Source organism: Remersonia thermophila, chromosome 2 (genome assembly GCF_042764415.1).
Source record: "Remersonia thermophila strain ATCC 22073 chromosome 2, whole genome shotgun sequence".
In the NCBI taxonomy this organism is placed as follows: Eukaryota; Fungi; Ascomycota; class Sordariomycetes; order Sordariales; family Chaetomiaceae; genus Remersonia; species Remersonia thermophila.
In genome coordinates, this window is record NC_092218.1 from 4,096,854 (window position 1) to 4,119,928 (window position 23,075).

The following is a 23,075-nucleotide window of genomic DNA, read 5'->3' on the forward strand; positions in this document are numbered from 1 at the left end:
GTCTGGGCCGCCGAGAGGAATGTTGGCGTTGTCAGGGCGTATGTGTGGCTACTGTGGCGAAGCGCGGATGGAGTTGGGAGCCGTGGCTTGAAGATACTGGCTCGATCGTTTCCTCCAGCTCCACGGGCATGATGATGATGCCGCGTCCGGCTGATGTATTGTTTACATTCGGAAACAGAGCTTTCGGGGCGATGCAGCGTGGGAAAGCCGTGGCGTTGATTTATGTACGTCTTCGTCCGCATCAGACACCTGAGCTCAGGGTAATGATCGACCATTGGTCGCGGAGACACGGCTACTTCATCTGTGCACGGAGCAAGTTACAGAGGATAGGATGACGGCACTCTGGATCCTAGAGACGTAATATATAGATTTAGCACCAGCTTCGGCATGTACACATCCTAACCCTCTTTCCCACGTTGACCCTGATAGCCAGCCATCCGGATATCATCACCTCCGCAGGTTCAGCCTCCTCATGCTCTTCTCGGGCGGTATTGCCCAGTTGTTAACACCATACCACCACCTCCTCAACCGCGCACCGACCGACGACCCGTGGATCCGCGCGTTCCGGTTCCACTGCTGCCATCCGCAGAGGGCGAGGTTGTAGAGGATGCCTTGCATGAAGGGCATCACGACCTATACGTGGGAGAAGGGAGTGCGTTAGCCAAACCGCTGCGTCCCACGCCTTCGGAATCAGGGGGGGGGGGGGGGGGGAGAAGGAGGAGGACTCTCGTACCTGATCCCTCACCGTAATCAACACCACCTTCCACCACTTATCCGCATTCCGTATGCTATGCAGATAGCTCTGCTCAAACCGCAGGTCGGGCATGGGCGGGAGGTGATGGCGGCGTCCGCGCGGGACGGGGATGACGGCGGCGCCCTCGCGGTAGAGGGCTTCGTCCTCCGTGTCGAGCTCATCTTCCTCCTCGTCGTCGAGATCGTCAGGGCCGACCTCCTCGGAAAGTCTGGAGTACTCGGTCTTTTCCGCCCCAACGGGCTCCAGGGTGACGGGCTGCTTTTCGGAGGCGGCTGTGGAGGGGTTGAGGTCGTGGTCTGGCGAGGGATGGCGTTGAATGTGGGCTGTTTGGATGGTTTCGGCGAGCTGGAGGGGGATTGAGGAGGCCATTATGGAGCCAGAAGAGGAAGAGGTGTTGATAGGACAAGGGAGATTGGTAGGGATGCCGGTGGTGTGCGTGCAGCACGCTGGGTGATGGACCTGGGATGCCTCTCCGCTGCGGTGCCCAGCGCAGTGATGCTCGGCTCAATGGGTTCATGGCCGGGGGCATGACCTCGTAGGTTGACGTCCCGTTGCGGCCCCACATTGACGTTTGGCCCGAGATGGATACCTACTGCGTACACCGTAGTTACTGGACCACAGCAGCGTACATAGTTACCCCTAACCCTTCCCCTGTAGGTACCTCAGGTGGTCGCCAACAGCCCATTTCGGTGCCTCTCAGTCAGGCAAAGATAGTTGGGTTCAACTTTCTCTAATGTATAGATGTTGGTGGTGGCCAAGCAACCAAGGAGGCTATTATTATATACCTATAAAGAATACGACAATCTTGATTGTGGCTGAGTCAAGGCCCGGGGGGTTGAGTTGTTCCTAGGTACTCTGTACGTCACCATCCTCCCTGTGCCTACACCGCACCTACGCAGTAAGGTAGGTAGCTTTTGCAGGAAGTCTTGTGCCCCACTTGCCAGCTTTCAAACAACACCAACTGGCAGTGCCTAACCCGGCCAACCAGGCACTCACCGCGGGGAGACAACGGGGTTTCCAGCCAATCACGTGCCGCTACAGGCAGACAAGCAGGGCAAAAATCGCCCTCGTTTCGCCGGGCTTTAAAAGCCTTTCGTGACGGAAACCCCTCCCAACTTTCAACCCCACCACCAAAATCGACAATTCCAGGCCTCAAAGCCCAAAAGTTCATTTGGACCTTGAACTTGCCGAGACGTGCGTTGTTCGGCCATTCTTTTCCTTCTGCTTTGGGTTTTTCTTGTCGGTTTTTCGCCAACAGAGCTCACAATGTCGGACCCCAACTCCACCGAGGCCGAGAAGAACGTGAGCGCGAAACCGTGTCCTCCTTCCGGCGGTCGTTCCCACTGACTCGATGCTCGACAGATCGAGATATGGAAGGTGAAGAAGCTCATCAAGCGGCTTGAGGCCGCCCGCGGCAACGGCACCAGCATGATTTCCCTCATTATCCGTACGTTCCGCCTCGAACCACTCACCATTCGTGGGGTCTTTGTGCCGGATGGCGCTGATGACAATGCTCAGCGCCCAAGGATCAAATCTCGCGTGTCGCGAAGATGCTTGCCGAAGAATACGTGCGTCTACCCGTTCCCCCTCCCCCGCGACGACCAGCACGTAGCCCGCCGCCGCAGGTCCTAACCAGCTCTCGCAGGGTACTGCTAGCAACATCAAGTCCCGTGTCAACCGGCAGTCGGTGCTCTCGGCCATCACGTCGACCCAGCAGCGCCTCAAGCTGTACAACAAGGTTCCGCCCAACGGCCTGGTCGTCTACTGCGGTGAAATCTTGACCTCCGAGGGCAAGGAGCGCAAGGTCAACATCGACTTTGAGCCTTTCAAGCCCATCAACACGTCGTTGTACCTGTGCGACAACAAGTTCCACACCGAGGCCCTGGCCGAGCTGCTCGAGTCGGACCAGAAGTTTGGCTTCATCGTCATGGACGGTAACGGTGCCCTGTTTGGCACTCTCAGCGGCAACACTCGCGAGATTGTCCAGAAGTTCACCGTCGATCTTCCCAAGAAGCACGGCCGTGGTGGTCAGTCCGCCCTGCGTTTCGCCCGTCTGAGAGAGGAAAAGCGTCACAACTACGTGCGCAAGGTGGCCGAGTTGGCGGTGCAGAACTTCATCACCAACGACAAGGTCAACGTGGCCGGCATCGTGCTGGCTGGTTCGGCCGACTTCAAGAACGACCTGAACGCCTCCGACATGTTCGACCCTCGCCTCCAGTGCAAGGTCATCAAGGTGGTGGACGTGTCGTACGGCGGCGAGAACGGCTTCAACCAGGCCATCGAGCTGTCGTCCGAGACCCTGGGCAACGTCAAGTTCATCCAGGAGAAGAAGCTCATCGGCAAGTACTTTGAGGAGATCAGCCAGGACACGGGCCGTGTGTGCTACGGCATCGAGGACACCCTCAAGGCTCTGGAGCTGGGCGCCGTCGAGACCCTGATCGTCTTTGAGAACCTCGAGGTGACGCGCTGGGTGCTCAAGGACAACAACGGCTCCGAGACCATCCTGCACACCACCAAGCAGCAGGAGCAGGGCAACCGCGACAAGTTCATGGACAAGGAGACGGGCCAGGAGATGGAGGTTGTCTCCCAGGAGTCGTTCCTCGAGTGGATCGCGGAGCACTACAAGGATTTCGGCACCACCCTCGAGTTCGTGTCGGACCGCTCGACCGAGGGCAACCAGTTCGTCAAGGGCTTTGGCGGCATCGGTGGCATCCTGCGCTACAAGGTCAACTTTGAGCAGCTCGCCGACGTTGACGACGATGACGAGTACTACGACGATTGACAGTATGATTCCCTCGTTGACCGCGAGGGACCCCTAGACGAAGCAGCCATCACGCCTGAGCCGACGACACGGCCGGCCGACGACCATAGCAGGGCGGCCGGGAAAGGTGCCGCGGCGCCGCGGAGCCCGGGGAAGATGTCGCCCGCCGAGCGGCGCCTGCACCAGGGCTTCGCAGCGGGTCTGAGCCGCGAGCACCGCGTGTCGCGTCCCAGCCCGCTTCGCTCTGTGATGACGGCTTCTTGAGTGACAGAAGAATGTATGCACTTCCCCTCCGGGGTAACGCTCGGTGTCAACAGGCGCTAACGGCTCCTCTCTAGGAGCTCGCTGCCCGCTGAAGCGGGAAGTCAGACAAGGACAAGACATCATTGCAGGGCGTCCATCTCGGATGGATTTTCATGCCTGGGACACAGGGCTGGCTGGCTGGGGGTCGGGTAGCAGGTGGTCCTGGTTCCGCGTGGACGTCGGTCTGAGCCAGGACGTGTCTGTCCGGTCTTTACTGTCATCGGGGAGGGGAGGAGGGGGTTCGAGACTCGGGTCCGTTTAGCTAGTCTTAGAGTCGCTCGTTTTAGGTGATGATTTGCTTTTACAAGGAACGTGGGAGTTGTCCAGAGAACTCGCCTCCCGTAGTATGCATTGTTTGCTTTTCACTTCAAGGTCGTCTGAGCTTATGAGCAGGGGCCGAACTCGGCGGAGTTCCCACTTTGAACCCTGGGCGTTTACACCATCCTGTAGGCTGAATGACGCTTCTGTTTTTTTGTGGGGTAACGTCAAAAGCTGCTCTTCAAGCCCGGGAGGTTCCGAAGTTGCAGAAACATACTCATTATTGTCCTTGCGTGACCTTCATCCTTTGGACCTAGGAGGAACGAGCTTGTGTCTTAGCTCGCTCAGTACCTAGAAATAAGATTGGGAATTTCCCTTTGACGTGAACCGTGAGAGCCGCTGCGCAATAGTTCACGGGGTTCGCCTCTGCGCGACCTGCTTCGACCTCGCCCTCATAATCAAGATCTTTGGTGTCAACCATCATGTCAAACTCTCGAGAGGATAAGGACGTCACAGTTGCGTTCCTGGGCCCCCTCAATTCCTACTCTCACGAGGCATGGAACTCCTCACTCTTGCATCCACGCCGGACTAGATCTGACCTTGTTCTTTCAACCAGGCCACCAAGCTCACCTTTCCCGAGTCAAGATGGCGTCTCGAACCTACCAAGACCATCCAGGGTAGGCCTCTTGCTGTCCCCCTCCTGACAGCCCGCCCGTACCACATGCTAACCTCGACGACGCAGAGGTCTTTGACCGCGTCCAGTCCGGCCAAGCCGGCTACGGCGTCGTTCCCTTTGAGAACTCCACCTACGGCACCGTCTCTTTTACTCTTGACGGCCTCGCTGACCGCGCGGGCGCCTACGCCGACATCCTTGTCTGCGACGAGGTGTATTTGGACGTCCACCACTTCCTGCTGGGCCGCCGCCCTCCCCCCCAGCAATCCTCCTCATCTTCGCCCCAGTCCGAACCCCCAAAGCGCACCCCGCTCTACCCGCTTCAGCATATCCGCCGCGTCTACTCCCACCCGCAAGCCCTCGGCCAGACGGCCCGCTTCCTGGCGAAGCATCTCCCCCACGCCGAGACGGTAGAGGTGAGCTCGACGTCGCGGGGCGCCGCGCTTGCCGCGGAGGACCCGGAGGGCGCGAGCGCGGCGGTGGCAGGGGAGAGCGCGGGACGTGCGGCGGGGTTGGATGTGCTGGCGATGTGGATCGAGGACATGGAGGAGAATGCGACGCGGTTTTTTGTGTTGAGGCGCAAGGGCGGCGATGAGCGGGAAGGCAAGGGAGAACAAGAGCAAGAAGAACGGGGGCCAGCGGCAGCGGCAAGAGGTGAGGATGGCGACGATGGCGGCCCGTACAACGAGGGCCGGTACAAATCCCTGGTCTCCTTCACGGTGCCGCACCGTCGCCCCGGAGCGCTGGCGGATGTGCTGGACTGCTTCCGCGCAAGAGGTGTCAACCTGACAAGCATCAACAGCGTCCCCAGCTTTACCGCGCCGTTTCAGTATCTGTTCTTTGTGGAGTTTGAGGGGAGCCGGCTGGACGACCCGGACGGCCGGGTGCGAGGGGTGCTGGAGGACCTGGGAAGGGCCGCTGAACGGTGGAGGTGGTTGGGTAGTTGGAGGAATCGGAAGCCAGTGAGGTGAGGCGAGGTGTAGGAGGGGAAAAAGAAGAATGGGGGTACTCGGGAGCAAGTGCGTAGGTTTCGTAGGTATATAGTTATCTATAGCTGCCCATGCTCCATGATGGGTCTCGTAAGGCGAGGGGAGGGCAATAAATAACCCTAACCCTGTACGTATTCTTCCCAGATGGATCCTCGTTGACTTCATGTTCCCTCCACACACATATACGCACTCACTCACTCACTCACTCACACACACACATGCATACACGAACCCAGAGAAAATTCTTCGGTAACCCAGTCACTCGGTCCTTGATACCCTTGTCTTTTCAACTTTCCCGTTGTTCTTGTTCATCCATGGGAATGGTGCAACTCATGTACCAATCGACCCTCTCCCGCCCTCCTTGTGGACCTCGATGGCAACTTGCTGCCCCTTTGTTGTTGTTGTCGAGGGCAGCAGCGTCATCGACAAGCACAGCAAGGCTCGTTCAGCATCACTCGCGTCATGCCCCATACTCGTCGTACCATCTACCATCAGCGCCGTTATATCCTGGCCAATTCGACCGTAAAGCCTACCTCGAAAATGCCGTCCGCAAATTCAAGAAACAAAAACCAACCATGATCTACGACATCCTCTCCCCGACCAACTCCCACCTCCTCACTCTCTCCCTCGCAGACCACATCCCGTCTCTCTTCCCTTCCTACGAACCAGGCTCGTCCATCCCCTACCCTGACAAGACCACCACCCCCATCCATCCCGTCGACAAAGGCCAGCCCCTCCTCCTCCCTCAGGGCCACCACCTCGCCTATTTCCCCCTCCAGCTGCCCCCCTCCCAGCTCATGGCCGATGGCACAGACCCGGCGCACTGCCCCGGTGCGCCCTTTGTGAGGCGCATGTGGGCTGGAGGCAGCGTGGTGTTTCACCCCCGGTGGCGGGAGGTGATGAAGATGGATGGGAGGAGGGTGGTGTGCGTGGAGCGGGTCGACCCGGACTCATTCGGCTCTCGGACTGACGGGAAGATTGTGGTTGAGGTGAGCAGAAAGTACGGGCTGGCCCACGAGATGGTGGGTAAGAAGCGGGAGAAGAACGCGGTGGTGGAGGAGGTGAGGAGGTTGATCTTTCTACGGGAGCGCAAGGAGGCCGACGAGGCCGAGGAAGCGGAGAAGTCCAAGTCGAGGTGGATCAAGCGTAAGTCGTTACCGTGACCTCTCCCCGTGAGAGGCGGACGGGCACCGTCCGTTCCTCCCCCCCGCCCTGGAGAACCCGAGCAGAGAGCCAAATGCCACGCCCGGTCCGAACAGAAACAGGCGAGAATCTAACCCCCTCTCCTAGCTCCCGCCAACCCAGAGTTCAGATTCTCCCTCACGCCCGACGAGACCCTGCTCTTTCACTTCAGCGCTCTTACCTACAACGCCCACGCCATCCACATCAACCCGGACTACGCCCGGCACCGCGAGGGCTACAAGGACCTGCTCGTCCACGGCCCGCTGACGCTGGTGCTCATCCTGTCGGCCCTGCGTGCCTCTCTGGAGAAACTCACCGCCGCCAAGAAGATGGCGTTGGCCAACCCCTACGTTCGCTCGCTGGACTACCGCAACGTGGTGCCCCTCTACGTCAACGAGCCGTTGACGGTATGTGTGCGAAGGCCGCACAAGAAATCCGCCGCTGCGTCCGCAGCCCAAGAGGATGGTAGCAGTGGTGGCCGGGAAGTGGCGTGGGATGTGTGGATTGAGGGTCCTGAAGGCGGGCTGGCCGTTAAGGGGCAGGCCGTAACGGTGGGCGACGAAAGCTGAGTTCATCGGGTCGGGCTTTGGAGATCGTCCACCACCTCGGTGTAAATAAAGGCCGGCAGTTGATATACGATACCCCAGCCTCATGGCGCAACCACAACGCTGCTCGGTCAATCTAGCAAAGGCACCGATCAATGGGGGCTTGGTCCAGGGGGGAAATTTTCTGGTCCTAGGAAATAGCGCTACTTAACTATCTAAGTTTGCAAGATGCGCTTGAATGCGACTGAGACACGAGACACGCCCCGGCCTTCCCTTCCTCCCCCCCCCCCCCCCCCCCCCTCTTTTTTTTCTTTTTCTATATACTAACTACTTACCAAGCTATCTCCGGGTATCACAACATGGCCGAAGCTACATCCCACCATCTCAACGCCCTGAACCTCACACACAACACCTCCAAGTAGAAACCCAAGAGAATCCAATCCTCCAACCCTCCCAAAGCCAAACCCGTAATATCCCATGCAAATGCAAGTCCCTTTTTCCCAAGCCATCCCTTTCGCTTTTGTTATCCGTTCCTTTCCTTTCCTTTCCTTTCCAGGCCTCCTTTCCCCCACATTTTTCAGTGGAATACCAAATCAATGAGACAGAGAGTCAATACAGATCGCAAAACCACCCCCCTCATCTCATCCGCCAACGCCGAAAAAAAAAAAGCCAAAATACAAGAAAAGACCGCCAAAGAACACGCCGCGAACATCAAGCTCCAACCTCAACCTCCACCCTCTGGAAATCCTTCACCATCTCCCCCACCATCTCGTCCTCCTCCTCGATGCTGTGATGCCTCTGATGTTGGTAACGATAATACTGATGATAATGGCTCGGGCGCCGATGGCCCGCCTCCCTCACCAGCGCCTCGCCCCGGCCGATGGCGAGCAGTTCAGCGGCGGAGGGCCAGCACGACGAGCCATGTTCCTCTTCACGGCCCACGTCCTCGCCCTCGTCGTTGCACGGGGCGTCGTTCGCCGTCCGCTCGCGGTTGGCCCTGAGGATGGCCTCGAGCTGGGCGAGCTTGTCGTCAAGCGTCCGGCGCAGCACGACCTCTTCCTCGCGCGCGACGTCGCCGGCCGGGCTGGCGAGCGCGGGGATGGCGGGGGTGGAGAAGGATCGGTGGTGGTAGGTCGCGCGGCGCGCGACGGGGCCGGTCGAGTACCGCCTCCTCACGGAGCCGGAGCTGCGGGAGGGCGGCGGCGGCGACACCGCGCCGGGCGACGCCCGCTTCAGCGAGCGGAGGACGTTGGCCAGGATGGCTTCCCGCTCCTTGCGGCACGCGAGCGGGAACTGGACGATGGAGCTTCGGCCTCCCGCCTCGGCGAGCGAGTCGACCAGGAACCGCAGGCTCGTCAGGTTGAGGTTGTTGTCGCGGCAGTCGACGGCCACGAGCGTCCCGTTTTGCGCGAGGGCGCGGCCCAGCATGCCCACGTCGCCGTGCAGGTTCTGGTTGCGCACGCGCAGGTGCGTGAGCGTTGCGTTCTCCGCCAGGCCGGCCAGCGCGCGGCCCCAGCCCCGCGGGAGCTGGACGTCGTCCAGCTTGCTCGAGAAGCCAGACAAGTCCAGGTGGCGGATGGAGGTGTTTTCGGCGAGGAAGGAGCGGAGCGTCGAGACCAGCTCGGCGCTGCAGCGGCCGGAAGGGGACGGGGCCGGGGCGGTGCCGACAAGGCTCAGGAGGCGCAGCTGCGTGGTCGACGCGAGGGACTGAAGCAGCGTAAGGTAATTCGATTCGTGCCGGAACTCGACCATATCGAGGTAGAGGGCCGCGGGCCCCTTGTGGGAACGGATGGCGGCGGCGAGGGAGTCGATGCCTTGTTCGAGAGGGTTGCCGCTGAGGGAGACGGTCAGGCCGCAGTTTACGTCGATGGCGTCGAAGAGGCGGGCGGCCAAGGTGCCCGTGACGCCGCAGTTGTTCAGGACTAGCTTGTGAAAGCGAGTGGGCTGACCGTGCTTGAGCTGCCAGCTTCGGCACTGCAGGAAGCACTCGAGATCGTGAAACGAGGCGCCGTCGAGCTGAACGTGTAAGCGAAACCGCCAAGCGACTCTGGCGCGCAAGGGGGGGGGGGGGGGGGGGTGATAGCGAGCCTACCTTGTAGCCCGACAGGTCGAGCTCCTCGAGGTTGCTCATGCACTGGAGGGTGTCTATGGGAAGCACCGAGCGCTCCATCATGCTATCACCCTGGATGCTACCGCTCAGGTTGAGCTCGCGGACATCGGCCAGGTAGCCGAGCAGATCCGGCAGAACACGAGCGGGGAGCCGTCCGGGATTGCCTGAAATGGTAAGAGCCCGCAGCTGGCCGCGCTGTTCCGGGAGCGAATCCACGATGATGTCGTGCAGGTTGAAGTCGTCCAGGCCGCAGCGGGAGATGTCGAGGGCCCGGATGACGCCGCACTTCATTGTCAGGGCTACAACCCGTGTCAGTCCGCGACGGATGGTTCCTCGGAGAGAGCGAGAGCGAGCGAGAGAGAGAGAAAGAGAGAGGCTAACGATGCTTACCCAAATCCTGGATATCCCCCAAGGGAAGGATGTTGCCGCTGACGATCAGGCGGCTACACTTGGTAATCCCAATACGTAGCAGATTGAGGATGGGAGCAAGGAACTCGAGGTCGGAAACGGAGGCCTTGTCCATCGTGAGCCGAGACGAGAGCGAGCCGCTGCAATTGCTCAGGTCGATCTGCCGGACGGTCTCGGAGCAGAAGGCGAGGGCGTGGAACTCCTGGTGCAGCAGGGGGCTCTGCTTGAGTATCCTGATCTCGTCGCGCTTAAGAGCGTAGCCTGGGACCGGTCAGCATTTTCAACACGTCGAAGCCGTGGCGGCGTCGATTGGGGAAGGCTCACAAGAGCGGCTCAGGTACGGAGGATTGCCGCTGGATGGGTCTTGCAGCCCGCGCAAGACCGACAAGTCGACGCCCCGGAACGACAACGAGGTGAAGTAGTCGTTATACCGCAGGGCGCGCAGCACGGCCAGGAGCTGACGCGGGGTGTACGGCCCACGCTTCCCCGGCAGCAAGCGGAACTCGGGCGCGTAGGGGGTCCTCCAGTTGATCTCCCAGTTGACCTTGTCGCAGTGGTACGCGGCTAGGTAGGCGTCAAGGGTCCGCTGAAAGCTCCCGTAGTCCTCCTTGGCCACGAGGTACTGCGCATCCTGCAGCCCGGCAACGTGAAATATCTCCCGGGCCTGCCACACCTGCGGCCAGGCGGGCTTGAGGTAGCGGTCGGCCATGCCGACGGCACGGATGATCTGGCGGTAGCGGTGACTGGCGAGCTCCAGGGTCACGGGGTGCTCGAACGGCTCCCTGCTGCGGTTAGGCGACATTTCCACTCACGGCCGAAAAGAAGACAAGAACCCCTTCACGTACCGAAACGTCATGGAAAACCTCTCGTCCTGAAGCATCCACTCTCCCTTGAGCTCCTCCAGCGTGACCAAGCCGTACGTCCTATGCCGACAGACCGGCGGTTCGCCTCCGGCCTTGGCCACCCTGTGCACCTCGACGAGATGGCAAAAAAAGGTGCCCACGACGAGAAAGAAGGCCGGCACCTCCTGGTGCTTCTTCCCGGCCTCGTCCAGCCTAGGCATGCACTCCCTGCGGGTAGCGCCCCGCGGCACCACCGGGAAGATGTCGGGCCTTCGGTGGTGGGACCTCGGGTGCTCGGTGGCGTCGTGCACCCTCTCGAGCAGCGGTCGGAGGTCTTGCCAGGGGCGAAGCGGGCTGTTCTCGTCGTGGTGGCTGGCCCGGATGGCATGGGCGATGTGGCGCAGCTGTTCGTTGCGCTGTTCCCAGGTGGAGAAGGACAAGATGTCGCAGCGGCAGAGGGAGGCGTGGCTGCTGGACTGCGGGTTCCGCCACCAGACCTCGATCCCGCAGGACGGCGGCCGGGTGCTCTCGGCGGGGAACGCCGAGACGATGGCGTCTACGGGGATCACCAGCTGCGGTGACGGCGCTGGTCCGCGGGAGCTGCGTTTCCCGGCATCGGAAGCCAGCTCCGGGAACAGAGCCTGGGCGTCGGCGAGGCTTTTCATCTTGATCAGGTAGCTTAGCGTGACAACCAGGTGGGGCGCTTTGGCCTTGAGCAATCCCGGGTCGGGCTCGAGGGGGGCGTGGCCCTCGACTTTCTGCGCCGTCCAGTAGATCGACGATGGCGAGAAGGCGGAAGGGGCCGTATTGGCGACGCTCGCGGTGTCGGGGGTGGAACACGTGGTCGGGGAGAGCCCGCCGTGGCCCTCGGGCGCCTCGGAGCCGCCACGGTGAAAGCTGAAGTCGTCGCTGAAGGATGACAAGGAGGCCTGCCTCGACCTAGACAGCCTGCGGACCCGGGCACGGAAGCTGCGGGCTCGTTCAAAGCCGCCTTGGAGCTCCTTGTCGTTGTGAGAGCGCCATGAAAGGCTCCGGATGGAGCTCAAGGAAAAGGTCCTGTGGTAGCCGTCGCAGCTGGCGGGGGAGCTCGGGGCGGTAGAGAAGGAGGGGCTGGCGGTCGGCCAGTTCCTGGCCGGGTCGGAGCCATCCGGAGACTCGGCGAGGACAGAAGCGGGCTGGCTGAAGCGCTTGTTGTTGTGACTAGACGGGGACGAGGGCGTGAACTTCGCCATGGTGGTGGCGTATGGTACGCGGGTGCCGGCAACGTCCGGGCTCCTCGACGTCGTATGGATCAAGGGATCCGCAGGCATCAGAGAGAATCAACTCGACAATGCGAAGGAGGTGAACCTCTGGGGAGGCCACGGACGGTCGCGATGGCCAGCGTCAAAGATCAACCGTTTCTCTTGACGCAAGGTCTCTCTCTCTGTCTCTCTCTCTCTCTCCCCCCGTTGGGCTTGGGCCGCGGGCGTGGGGATGAATGGCGTTATGAAACCCCGGGTCCAAGGCACACAGGGCGCTGCACTGACGTTATGGACGGCCCAATCCGGTATGTTGGCAAGGGACAATCTGCTGGTGCATGACAGAGTAGTATCAGTTGACTCCTGCGTCCCGAGGGAGGAGAGGGACAGGAGCTCGCTCCAGACGGCAGGGATGGAGTGTAGTGTCGGTCGGGTGCGATCCTAGAAGCCCGTCCATCTCTCCGGGCTGCATCCATGTCCCTTCTACTGCCCCGACTCGGCGCACCACACGCACCGCACTATGATGTTATCCCACAAGGCGCTGGACAAGCTTTCGATCCGCTTCACCAGGGCCAATGGAACAACGCGGGGCTCCCCTGTCTGCCTCAGTGCGGGCCACCTCTCTCGCCTCTGGAGCATGGCGCATCCAGCACCCTACCGAGGCTTTTCCCGGTTGGGGTACGGGTGCGAGAACCGGACGAGGCACGCCTTGTCGATCCCTGAGAGAAAGCGGCTGGTTGACCTGCTGGCCGGAAACGTGTCGTCAGCGTTCTCGTCTCCACGCCGGGCCCGCTGGGCTGCATCGACCAGGGGGGGGCGCTATATGATGTGGCCAGGACAAGAGGCGTCCATGTACTCCGTACTTCAGACGAGATTTTTAACTATGGCATTTTTCAGGTTCAGCTGGCGTTGACGTGATGTTGCAGCATGTCGTGTTGTGGCTTGACCCCCCTCAGCTCACCATGTAGCGTTGCGGAGCCGGCGACGAGCCCATTGAGCCCAGCCCGGCGAAACTTGGCGCGCCGGGGAGGCCAGAGTTGAGAGCGAAGGGGCATGATACGAGGCATTGGATCGAGAGATCCCACATTGCGTCAGTGACTCGGTGCTGGTGGAACTTTGTTACCGTGGTGGGGTTTCCGTTTTGAGTCCCAGAGTCTCGGCCCAGGTCCCACCCAAGCCTCCGCATTCTGTGTGATAATAGGGATGGTGTACCTAGTATCTTTCCCAACCTACAACGCTGAACCGGACATCTCCCGTCCTTACCTGTAGCACCGTAGGCCTGGGTCGTGCTGCGCAGGCAAGACATGACGAGCAGGGCAGGTCAGCTGATCTCCTCTGTAAGACACCAGAGATGCGTCCGTCGAAGATCCGATAGAAGCTTGTAATGCCAGGGGACAAAAAGGATATAAGGCGTCCGATGGTGGTCGACAAGTCGAGCTCATCTCCCCATCACCCCACCCACCTGGCACCTCTGCTTCTCGGCTACTACCTACACCGTAGTCACCTAGCGTCGCTCGCGAATCTCACCTTGGTTCGCTTTGGCCTGGCCCTAGAGTTCAATGCTCATTTCGCAGCGTGCTCGCTCCCGGCATCCCCGTTCTCTTCTTCCATTTCGTTGCCCTGCTTACCGTCATGCGGTGTTTTGCTGCATCGGAGCCGAGCGCCGGCTGACAGCTTTGGCTAAGCATACGATGCCCAAGAGGTAAACATCCAAGCGCTGGGCAGACATGGTGTCTCGACGAAAAAGGGTCAACACAGCGATCGCCACCTACCATGCTACGTGCAGGTTTTTTGTGCGTTTTCCCGCATTGGGATACGGCAAGCTTGGCAAACCGTCTTGGGGCCTTCTTCTGTCTGCCCGTTTGTTGGGTTTGGATGTTTTTCTGTGGGCATCGTCCTCGTATCTGTCCGGAGGCCGCCTCCGGCCAATCGTCGTCTCGCGTTTGTGGGCTATATCCCGGAAACCGCCTGGGTCTTCCCGGGTCGTGAAATCTTCTACGCTGCAAGTTGAGTGCTGCACGCGGGAAATCATCTGTCGTTGCATGGAATGGCTTCATCATCACGATCCTGATCATATCGAGCGGCCGTTGCTGTTGTTGAGGCTCTTGTTAGCTTTGGGCTAACTAAATTAAACTCGGTGGGGGATGCTGAAACATCCTTGGTTTCATCGTCCGGGATCGGGTCCCGCTTTGCGCAGCCCAACAAACGCTCGCCGGCGGTGCACGCGGCTAGCAGACCGCCGTTGGGCGGCGCAGAGATCCAGAGCACACTGCCGTTTCTTGTTCATACTCTAACAAGGTTGTCGGCTTGTCCACGGGAGAGATGCTCCGAAAGAGGCGTATCCTCAACACATGCTGCCGGAGCCTCGGCTATCAGCTCCGAACTGCCCGGAGCCATGTTGACAGCGAGGCAGCGGCGACGCCGCCGCAGGGGGGCGGGGGGGTGAGGTCCGGGTGTGCATGTTGCCACCCCAAAGAGGCACGGAAACACCAAACACGCAACATCCAAGGCAAGTGGTGTTGTTCATTTGCGTGGTGCGACGACCGACGCGGCGAAGGAAGAGTGGGCAGCCTAGCCGGGTAGGTAGGATGAGGTGGATGGGCACAATGGACACGGTGATATCCGCGCTAGGGGAAGTCAGATTCTCGTCACCAACATCCCGTCCCCGTCTCAGGATGCATCAACTGTAAACAAAACAAGAGAAAAAATAGAATGGCAAGAATAAAGAAGAAGAAAATAACAGGAGGCAGCAACAAAACCGCTCCCGTCAGCCCGTCCCGTCCTCCTCCGCGTGGAGACAAAGAAGGCAGAGGGAGGCGGTTGGTCAAGCATACCGAACGCGGCTTCACCATATGCTCCTGCAGTTACCTATTTTTTATTTTGACATGTAGTACCAAGTACTCCGTCCTACACAGTACATACCTGCCTTAGGTAGTTCTTACCGATCAATCATAATCGATGTTTGCTGCCTGCATCCCTTCCATGACTCCTTCTTCCGGGTAACCTTGCCTCTTCGGTGCGAACGGAACAGGGGGGGAGGGCGCAACACGAGAAAGTGAGCGAGGCGACGGGATCCGGATGATTTTGTCTTTCTTTTCCCAATCATCAATGGAAGCGCCTGCCCGCGTGTGTTGATCCGCATTGGCCCGAGCGTTCGTTTCAGATTCGGAGGTCCTCGCATGCGATTGGTGCATCTCCACCTGCCCCTCCTCTCCCCCTGTTCCACCGAAGAAAGGTGAACGGCTCTGCAGCCCGCTGCACCAAGCAGAGCACGCCCTGGCGCAGCGCCGCTCCCGCCGCCCCTTCACAAGCATCATCCAAGAACCCGACCAACCCGCATCTGGCCTCCCTCTCCCCCTCCATCATCCGCCTGAATTCGTCCTCTGCGTGTGCCTTGGATGCCGCTGAGGCCCCCCTAACCGTCAACTGGGCGTTTAGGTAGTGCCCCTCTTGATACCCCCCACCAACGAACGTCCTTCGGGGCACGCGCATACAACTCTCCTTTATTCTCCGTCCATCGACCACCTCGGCATCCCATTTTTCTCACCAACAAAGCTGAGGTGTGGGTGCCGACGACAGCGTCGTCTTGATATCCTCCTTACCTTTCTCGCCCGTCTCGCCCTGGAGGTTTTCTTTTCTTCCCTTGTCGTACCGGCCCTCTACCCTGGAGAACGCCAGCGTCGCACCGCACCACCGCCGAACACGAGTACAGCTTGCTATCCGTCCGTATTTTGGGCCTCGTCCGACAACCCGCGGCCAGCAGGACCGCCGGCATCATCTTTGACAGCACACGGGGAATCTACCTGCGACATCTGACTCGACGATTCGACCCAGCCGACCGACAGTCGTCAGTCTCCAGCCTTGCCCTCCACAGTCGTCTGATCCCGCCTATCCGATCCTCGAGGTCTCGCCCCGGCCCGGCCCCCCCTCCTGCTCGCCTCCAACTACACAGTGTACACTTTCGAGGGCGCTCCATGCCATCGGCCGCATAGCCACTACGCCATGGCAATGCTGGCCTCCAAGACCTTCCCGACGGCACTTGCGTCTCAGTCCTCCGGCATCGCTGCCTCTGCTCCTCAGACTACCTACCCGCCCCTGCGACGGGCCGCCACCGCCCCGATGACCAACCAGAGCTACCCCAGCCCGACCGAGTCCGAGTTCGACGACATTGACGGGCCCGATGCCGTCAAGAACTGGGATGAGGACCGTGTCTGCGAATACCTTCGGAGCATAAAATGCGGCGAGTACGAAAAGGTCTTTCGCCGTAACCACATCAATGGCGAGGTCTTGCTCGAGATCGACAAGGAGGTCCTCAAGGAAATGGGCGTAGAAAAGGTCGGCGACCGCGTCCGTCTCTTTTTGGGAATCAAGAAGCTGCGGACAAAGACGTACGCCAGCCAGAGGCGGAGGAATAGGGTAAGTTTTCTGTTCTCACGGCAAGCACCAAGCGCCATCTGTCTGGAGGCATCATGGCTGAAGCTCGCCTCTTCAGGAATCCATCGCCGGCCTCGACTCCCTTTACGCGCCAACGGCCCAGTCCTCCTCCTCGTCCTCTCGCCCGGCGGCCGGGCGCGGCTTGCCGCCGACGCCCAACAGCAAGCGCTACTCGCGCCAGTACGACCTCTCGAGCGCCGTTCCCGCCCCCGACACCTCCAAGCCTTCATCAAGGCCTTCCTCCCCGCTTCCCAGCGCCGAATACCGCTCCCGCCAACGCTACGCCCAACCTCAGCAACAGCAGCAGTATGCGGCTCAAACGACGCCGGGGTCGGCACGGTTCCCCCTGTCACCACCCGAGCAGCCCCACTCGGGTCGTCTCCACCAGCGGAACCAGTCCAGCATGGATGGCTCGCTCATGGCCGCATTACCGCCGGGCCAGGACGTCATCCGCGTCATCTCGACCGGCGGTGTGACCAAGGTTGTCAAGATCGCCGACTGCAACACCTGTGAGGAGGTCATGCGCGTCACCCTGCGCAAGTTTGCCCTGCGCGAGGACCACGAGAGGAACTATTGCTTCTGGGTGCTCAACGGCGTCGAGCCCGACCCGAGCCAGTGCCGCCGCCTCGGCGACACCGAGTTATGGAGGATCATCAAGGACCACACTCGGCCCGAGCGCAACCGCCTGATCCTCAGGCGCGTGCCGGCCGGCGAGCCGGGCCAGGCAGAGCTTGAGCGTGCCGCCGCCATTGCCATGGAGGAGGCCCAGCAGAACCACGCCCGTGCCCTCGAGTCCATGGGCCAACGCAGCCAGCTCAAGGCCCAAAAGCTGCTCGGCGAGTCGTGGGAAACCATCCAGCAGCCTCCCCGCCAGGTACCGCCCACCGTCACCGTGACCCAGGAGCACGAAAGGGGGCGCGCGCCGCACTCCCCTGCGGAGTCCCGGCCTGCCGCCCGCCGCAACAAGGGCACTCTGCGCCAGTTCGGCGGGCTGCGGCCGCCCAGCGAGCTCATCGCCTCGGACCTGACCAGCTACTTCCCTGACCACTCCCGCGAGGCGATCGATCGCACCGCCCGTCTGTCCATCCGCCGCTCGCAGCGCCTCAGCCGCGTCAACCACCGCCTGAGCGTCGCGAGCACCCTCAGCTTCGCCTCGAGCATCCAAGACGCGCCTCCTATCCCGACGATCGCTGACAGCTGGCTCACGGCTTCGAACCAGCTCGCCAAGGTGCGGCCTCGCGACCCGCGCTTCCAGCCCGGCTACCGCGACTCTGTCGCGTCGTCCATGCTCGACACGCTGCAAGAGGAGTCGACCTCGACCCCATCTCCCAACCGCAAGTCATACGCCTCCTTCGCCGACAGCGGCTCCGACACGGCCGCCATTAGCGTCACGGATCCGGACGGCAACATATCACGCCACAGTTTCTATGATGACGGCACCACCATCGGCTCGGGCAACTCGGGCTCCGTCGAGGGCGTGAACCAGGCCCTGACCGAGGACGGCGAGGACGTGGACGAGGAGCTCCAGAGCTTTCTGGCCGGCGATTCGTGGGACGACAGCATGTGGATGAAGGGCGCCCTCATCGGCCAAGGTTCGTTTGGCAGTGTCTACCTGGCCCTGCACGCCGTCACGGGCGAGCTGCTCGCCGTCAAACAGGTCGAGACGCCGTCCCCCGGTGCCAACAGCCAGAACGACGCCCGCAAGAAGAGCATGATTGAGGCCCTCAAGCGCGAAATCAGCCTGCTGCGTGATCTGCGCCATCCCAACATCGTTCAGTACCTCGGCTGCGGCTCCTCGGCCGAGTACCTCAACATCTTCCTCGAGTACGTCCCCGGCGGCTCGGTGCAAACCATGCTCAACTCGTACGGCGCCCTTCCGGAACCGCTCGTCCGCAGCTTTGTCCGCCAGATCCTCAACGGCCTCTCGTACCTGCACAACCGCGACATCATCCACCGCGACATCAAGGGCGCCAACATCCTCGTCGACAACAAGGGCACCATCAAAATCTCTGATTTCGGCATCTCCAAGAAACTCGAGGCTACCAATATCCTCAACGGCGCCAATAACAACAAGCACCGCCCCTCGCTGCAGGGTTCCGTGTTCTGGATGGCTCCTGAGGTAGTCAAGCAGACGAGCTACACTCGGAAAGCCGACATTTGGTCGCTCGGGTGTCTGGTGGTGGAGATGATGACGGGCCAGCACCCCTTCCCGGACTGCACGCAGCTGCAGGCGATCTTCAAGATTGGCGGTGCCAAGGCGACCCCAACGATCCCGGAGCACGCGAGCGACGAGGCCAAGGAGTTTTTGGCGAGGACGTTCGAGATTGATCACAACAAGCGGCCGAGCGCGGACGATCTGATGTTGAGTCCGTTTTTGGCACCACCGGCGTGATGGGGAGAGATCAGGTGGTCGATTTTTGGGGGGGAGGGTGGTTGATACACAGGGGTTCTTCTCTCTTCTCACCTTGCGCATACTCTGTTCGATTCTTGAGTCATGTCTTTTTTTGATTGTTACCTTCTTTTGCTCTCTTTTACGACTTCCTATCCCTGGCTGGTTCGTTTGCATGACCTTTCCCTGGGCAGGGCAGAGAGTGTATACTCGGACGACATCTTCCAAGAGGTCCATGGAGAGCTTTTTTTGGATTTTTTTTTTCCTTTCTTGCTTCGGTAACGGACGTCATCACGATTTCGGCTTGGAGGTCATGGAAGGGGTTTATGATTCACGACACTTGGTGATGGCTAGGGGGACGTTGGGGGGAAGGGGGGAGGAGTCTTTTCCAATTTATTGGTGGATCAGTGGGGGGAATGCAGCAAGTTTAGGATGGGTGTTGTGGAGTGGGTGGTCGGATGTACTATACAGGTACGGCTACATATCTTACGCATACAAAAACTAGTACATACACATGGAACCCATGATCTTTCTACCCTAGTTATGGGTGTAGTCAACCGAGATCACCATATCCCGTGCTGCGAAGCACAGCTGATCCCTGCCCAGTCGACAAGGGATTGCCGTGTATTGATCCTCGCGGCTGGTCTCGGTCCACAACCTTACGTCTCTTCGCCGGAGTGCCGGTCGGGTTGCGTGTTGTTAAAGTTATCCAACACAGAAGGCCAAAGGCCAAACGACAGAGGCCGTTCTTCTGGCCTAGAGAGCACATGCCTATCCGAGGCCTAACAAAACCACAAGCGATGAGGACTTCACACGCGTCGGGAGCGACCAGGCATAGAACACAAACAACGTGAGCCATCTCGGGTATTGCTGTACAGGAAGTATCCACAGCGGATGGGCAGCGGGCGGGGGGGATTGACTAGCCCCTGTCCTGGTACTATTGCAAGAGAAAAGTGATTTGGTGGTGATGACGATGATGGCGATGACGTCACGAGAAGGATGAATCCTCTCAACTTGGTGACCAGGGCAACCGACACATCCTAGTAGGTGTTTCTTTATCGATAGAAACCAAGAAAAAAAAAAAAAAAAAGACGGAGGGGGGGAACAACAGTCAATGAAGTAGATTATCTCGAAAAGGCACAGGAAGATGACATGGGCAACCGTACTCGGTGCCTGGGTGGTGAAAGAACGAGCATTGCAGCATCCGGCATTCGCATGGTTCTAACCGACCCAACTATGAACCCTCTTCCGCCTTGACCAGTCCTACGCTTGCCAGAGTTGACGATGACCTAAGAGTATGTCACCGCGGATGTGGAAAGTGCTGGATGTTCCATGCCGTCTTGAACTCCTCGATAGGTACCTACTTTCAAGCCGATGAATATTCATCTCTTGTACACTAATACACCGGAAGCCCTCCACTGTCCACATCCCCAAAGGAGAACTATACATGATATAGATAAACCGGTCTGTGCCCGTTGTGCGTTCCGTCATCAGATGTCCTCTTCACCATCTCCGCGGATGGCCTTGGTGACCCCAACCTGTGCCCCTTGCTCTTCCCATTCAAACCCTAAGAATGCGCCGACGAATGGAGATGGAGCTTCGCCTTGATCTTGTCCTTTAAGCCGATCTTTTCCTTGTCTCGGGTCGTGTCCGATACGGACTCGGCGCTGCCAGAGTCCTGGTTGGACCCCGCGCTATGGACGCTGTGATGCCGCGAACCGTAGCCATGGGGGTGGATTCCTTTCTTCTCGAGGATCACTGGACAAAGAGAGGCGCTGTTAGAAATTGTGGTGTGTCACCAAACTGCCCGGCTAGATTATCTCGAGAGGCAGCAAGATGTCCAGGTTAGGGGGGCGAAGAAAGCAAAGGCAAGGGAAGAGGCGGGGATGATGAGAAAAAAAAAAGAACAAGAAAAGGAAATGGGCGTATAGGGGATGGCTTACACTCAGCCTCCCTTGCCGCCCCCTCCCTCGCAGCATCGAAATCCCCCCCGTCCGCCGCCAACTTGCTCAACCTCCTCCGATGCTCAACGCTCTTCTTCCTCTCCCCGCCCTTCTTCCCCCTCTCCTCCTCCTCCTCCTCCTCCTCCTCCCACCCCGCGACAGCCAACAACCCTTCCTTGCCGCTGTCCCTCCTCTTATCCCTCCCCGCCTTGCCCGCATCCCCGCCAAACTCCTTCGCCACATCGGCGATCGGTCTTGGCCCCGGCCCTTGCAGCGTGATGGCCGCCTTCTTGGTGATCCCCCCTTCTCCTCCTCCTCCTCCTCCTCCTCCTCCTCCGCCTCCTTCTCCACCCATGAGCCCGCCGCCGGCGGCGATATCGTCGTTCTCGTCCATCGAGAGGAACCTCTGTCTCTCCTGGCGCTCCCTCTCCTCCTCGCGCCTCTTCTGCTCGATCGACTCGGCGAGCTTGAGGGCTCTCACCATGTCGATGTCGAGCTGATGGTGTGGGTGGCGAAGATGGTGATGTTTGTGGGCATGGGCGACGGAGGAGCGGGGCGGTGGGGTGTGCGGGATGGATGAGGCCGAGCTGGAGGAGGAGATGTTGCGGTAGGGGAGAGAAGGGATCGGGTGTAAGTCCTTGCTTGAGGTAGTGGCGGTCGTGGTGGTGTGACTTGGGGAGTTGGGTATGCTGGGGATGGATTCCATGTGGGCAGTGTCAGCGGTGGCTTTGATGTCGCGCTCGGTCGCGGGGAGGTGTGCTGCTGTTGCTGCTGCTGATGCGGCGGCGGCGGCGGCGGCGGCGGTTTCAGGTCGTTGAAGCCCGGAGTGCTCGTCCGAGGATGAGGATGATGATGATGACACGACCGGGACCGGGCTGGATCCCCTTTGGGCCATGGTCGAATCGGCATCGTCATCTCGCTTGGGCGTGGTGAAAAGGTAGAAGGACCTGGTAGGAACGGTGGGTTCGCTGGTTGCTTCGTGCTTTGCGTCATCATCGCGGAGCTCAATGGGACCGGCGGGCTCTTCGTCTCCTCCCCTGCCCGAAAGCCCCTTGGATGTCATGGCCTGCGGTGCACTCGCGCGCGTGGCCTGTCCGCTCGTAGCAGTCTCGCTTGTCAATGGCTTGCCGACCGATGTTTCAACGCCGTGCTGTTGGGCCTCCATCCTCTCTCCAGCTTCCAAAGCAGCCTCGTTCGGTTCTGCCATGATCAGTTAAGCACGCGGTCCAACAAGATGTCTCCGAAGCGATACTCTGTGTCCGATAAGCAAGACCGTTCCCCTGGACTGCATCGAGAATGGGCACTCACCACCAATGTTGCCAGCGTCATACGGCTCCCCGGCCGCTACATTTCCCATCTTCCCCGAGACAGGCTCTTCGCGCTGCTCGGTCTCACCCCAGATGGCCTTCGAGGCAGTGCTGGCTAGATTGCTGATGGTGTCCATGATGCCTTTTTTGATGATCTTGCAACAGAAGGAATATCAGGTTTCCCAGATGACTTGTTTTGTCAGGACACCACAGACGTAGCCCCCTTTATGTTCCAATCCCATGCCGCATTCCCCTCCTTTTGTCGTCTTATCCTCTCAGAAAATGCCAGATGCCGATCGAGGACCCAGTGACGTAGGATGACTCGGGGCTCAGCTCCGCATGTCACAACTGCTGAGCTCTCCATGTACCCGAAACACCTCTCTGCCCCGCCGGCACCAAGATGCTTTCTCTGGCTTCAACGCGAGCGTGGATCTACCTAGTAGCTCGGCGTATTTCCGCGGGGCTCTTGGCCCATCATGGCTTACAGCGTGAAAAACTCCCAAGGCGCAGGAACTGAGCAAACCTTTGATCGTGGGGAGCCATAGGAGCAGCGCTCATTCCGGTCCCTCCAAATATTTCTTGCTCCTGCACGCTGGTGCCTTCAAGGCAAAGTTCTCCTTGGGTTCACGTCCAAGCCTTGGGGAACAATGACGTTGTGCGGTCCTAGTCGTATGATGTCATGGTTCCGATCCCCAATTTTGTGATAGGCACGCCGCATCATTGTCAATCCAAGAGACATTGGTCGCCGAGCGTCGGGAGACGGATAGAAAGCATCCAAGCATCCGGGCCGTTGCAGATGAGGTACCTGCAACATGAGCCGATTTCGTGATGGAAACTGGTGGTCGCATGCCATCTTTGATCGACGCCCAGGGTCGAAACATTCAACACATGCAACGGGAAGCACGGCTGAGGTGCTGTGCCTCGAGACAAAAAAAGAAG

At 59.8% G+C, this 23,075-nt stretch overlaps 7 protein-coding genes across 7 annotated transcripts; 4 read left to right on the forward strand and 3 right to left on the reverse strand.

Moving 5' to 3' along the window:
* Positions 1-447: 447 nt before the first annotated feature.
* On the reverse strand, positions 448-1,123 carry VTJ83DRAFT_2580 (uncharacterized protein; the record flags this gene model as incomplete). Its single annotated transcript, XM_071008866.1, has 2 exons — positions 448-633; positions 734-1,123. The coding sequence occupies 2 exons, from the start codon at positions 1,121-1,123 to the stop codon at positions 448-450; spliced, it is 576 nt and encodes a 191-aa protein (XP_070869120.1).
* Positions 1,124-2,020: 897 nt separating this feature from the next.
* VTJ83DRAFT_2581 (uncharacterized protein) lies at positions 2,021-3,536 on the forward strand (the record flags this gene model as incomplete). The annotated part of the gene is made up of 4 exons (XM_071008867.1): positions 2,021-2,056; positions 2,117-2,201; positions 2,273-2,322; positions 2,400-3,536. 4 exons carry the CDS (start codon positions 2,021-2,023, stop codon positions 3,534-3,536), a joined length of 1,308 nt encoding a protein of 435 aa, XP_070869121.1.
* Positions 3,537-4,558: 1,022 nt separating this feature from the next.
* On the forward strand, positions 4,559-5,720 carry VTJ83DRAFT_2582 (uncharacterized protein; the record flags this gene model as incomplete). The annotated part of the gene is made up of 3 exons (XM_071008868.1): positions 4,559-4,630; positions 4,693-4,753; positions 4,819-5,720. 3 exons carry the CDS (start codon positions 4,559-4,561, stop codon positions 5,718-5,720), a joined length of 1,035 nt encoding a protein of 344 aa, XP_070869122.1.
* A 593-nt stretch (positions 5,721-6,313) lies between these two features.
* On the forward strand, positions 6,314-7,489 carry VTJ83DRAFT_2583 (uncharacterized protein; the record flags this gene model as incomplete). Its single annotated transcript, XM_071008869.1, has 2 exons — positions 6,314-6,884; positions 7,029-7,489. The coding sequence occupies 2 exons, from the start codon at positions 6,314-6,316 to the stop codon at positions 7,487-7,489; spliced, it is 1,032 nt and encodes a 343-aa protein (XP_070869123.1).
* Positions 7,490-8,176: 687 nt separating this feature from the next.
* Positions 8,177-12,135, reverse strand: VTJ83DRAFT_2584 (uncharacterized protein; the record flags this gene model as incomplete). The annotated part of the gene is made up of 5 exons (XM_071008870.1): positions 8,177-9,481; positions 9,558-9,874; positions 9,966-10,244; positions 10,308-10,765; positions 10,829-12,135. 5 exons carry the CDS (start codon positions 12,133-12,135, stop codon positions 8,177-8,179), a joined length of 3,666 nt encoding a protein of 1,221 aa, XP_070869124.1.
* A 3,930-nt stretch (positions 12,136-16,065) lies between these two features.
* Positions 16,066-18,889, forward strand: VTJ83DRAFT_2585 (uncharacterized protein; the record flags this gene model as incomplete). Its single annotated transcript, XM_071008871.1, has 2 exons — positions 16,066-16,479; positions 16,556-18,889. The coding sequence occupies 2 exons, from the start codon at positions 16,066-16,068 to the stop codon at positions 18,887-18,889; spliced, it is 2,748 nt and encodes a 915-aa protein (XP_070869125.1).
* A 1,564-nt stretch (positions 18,890-20,453) lies between these two features.
* Positions 20,454-22,273, reverse strand: VTJ83DRAFT_2586 (uncharacterized protein; the record flags this gene model as incomplete). Its single annotated transcript, XM_071008872.1, has 4 exons — positions 20,454-20,644; positions 20,830-21,919; positions 22,051-22,082; positions 22,138-22,273. The coding sequence occupies 4 exons, from the start codon at positions 22,271-22,273 to the stop codon at positions 20,454-20,456; spliced, it is 1,449 nt and encodes a 482-aa protein (XP_070869126.1).
* Positions 22,274-23,075: the final 802 nt, after the last annotated feature.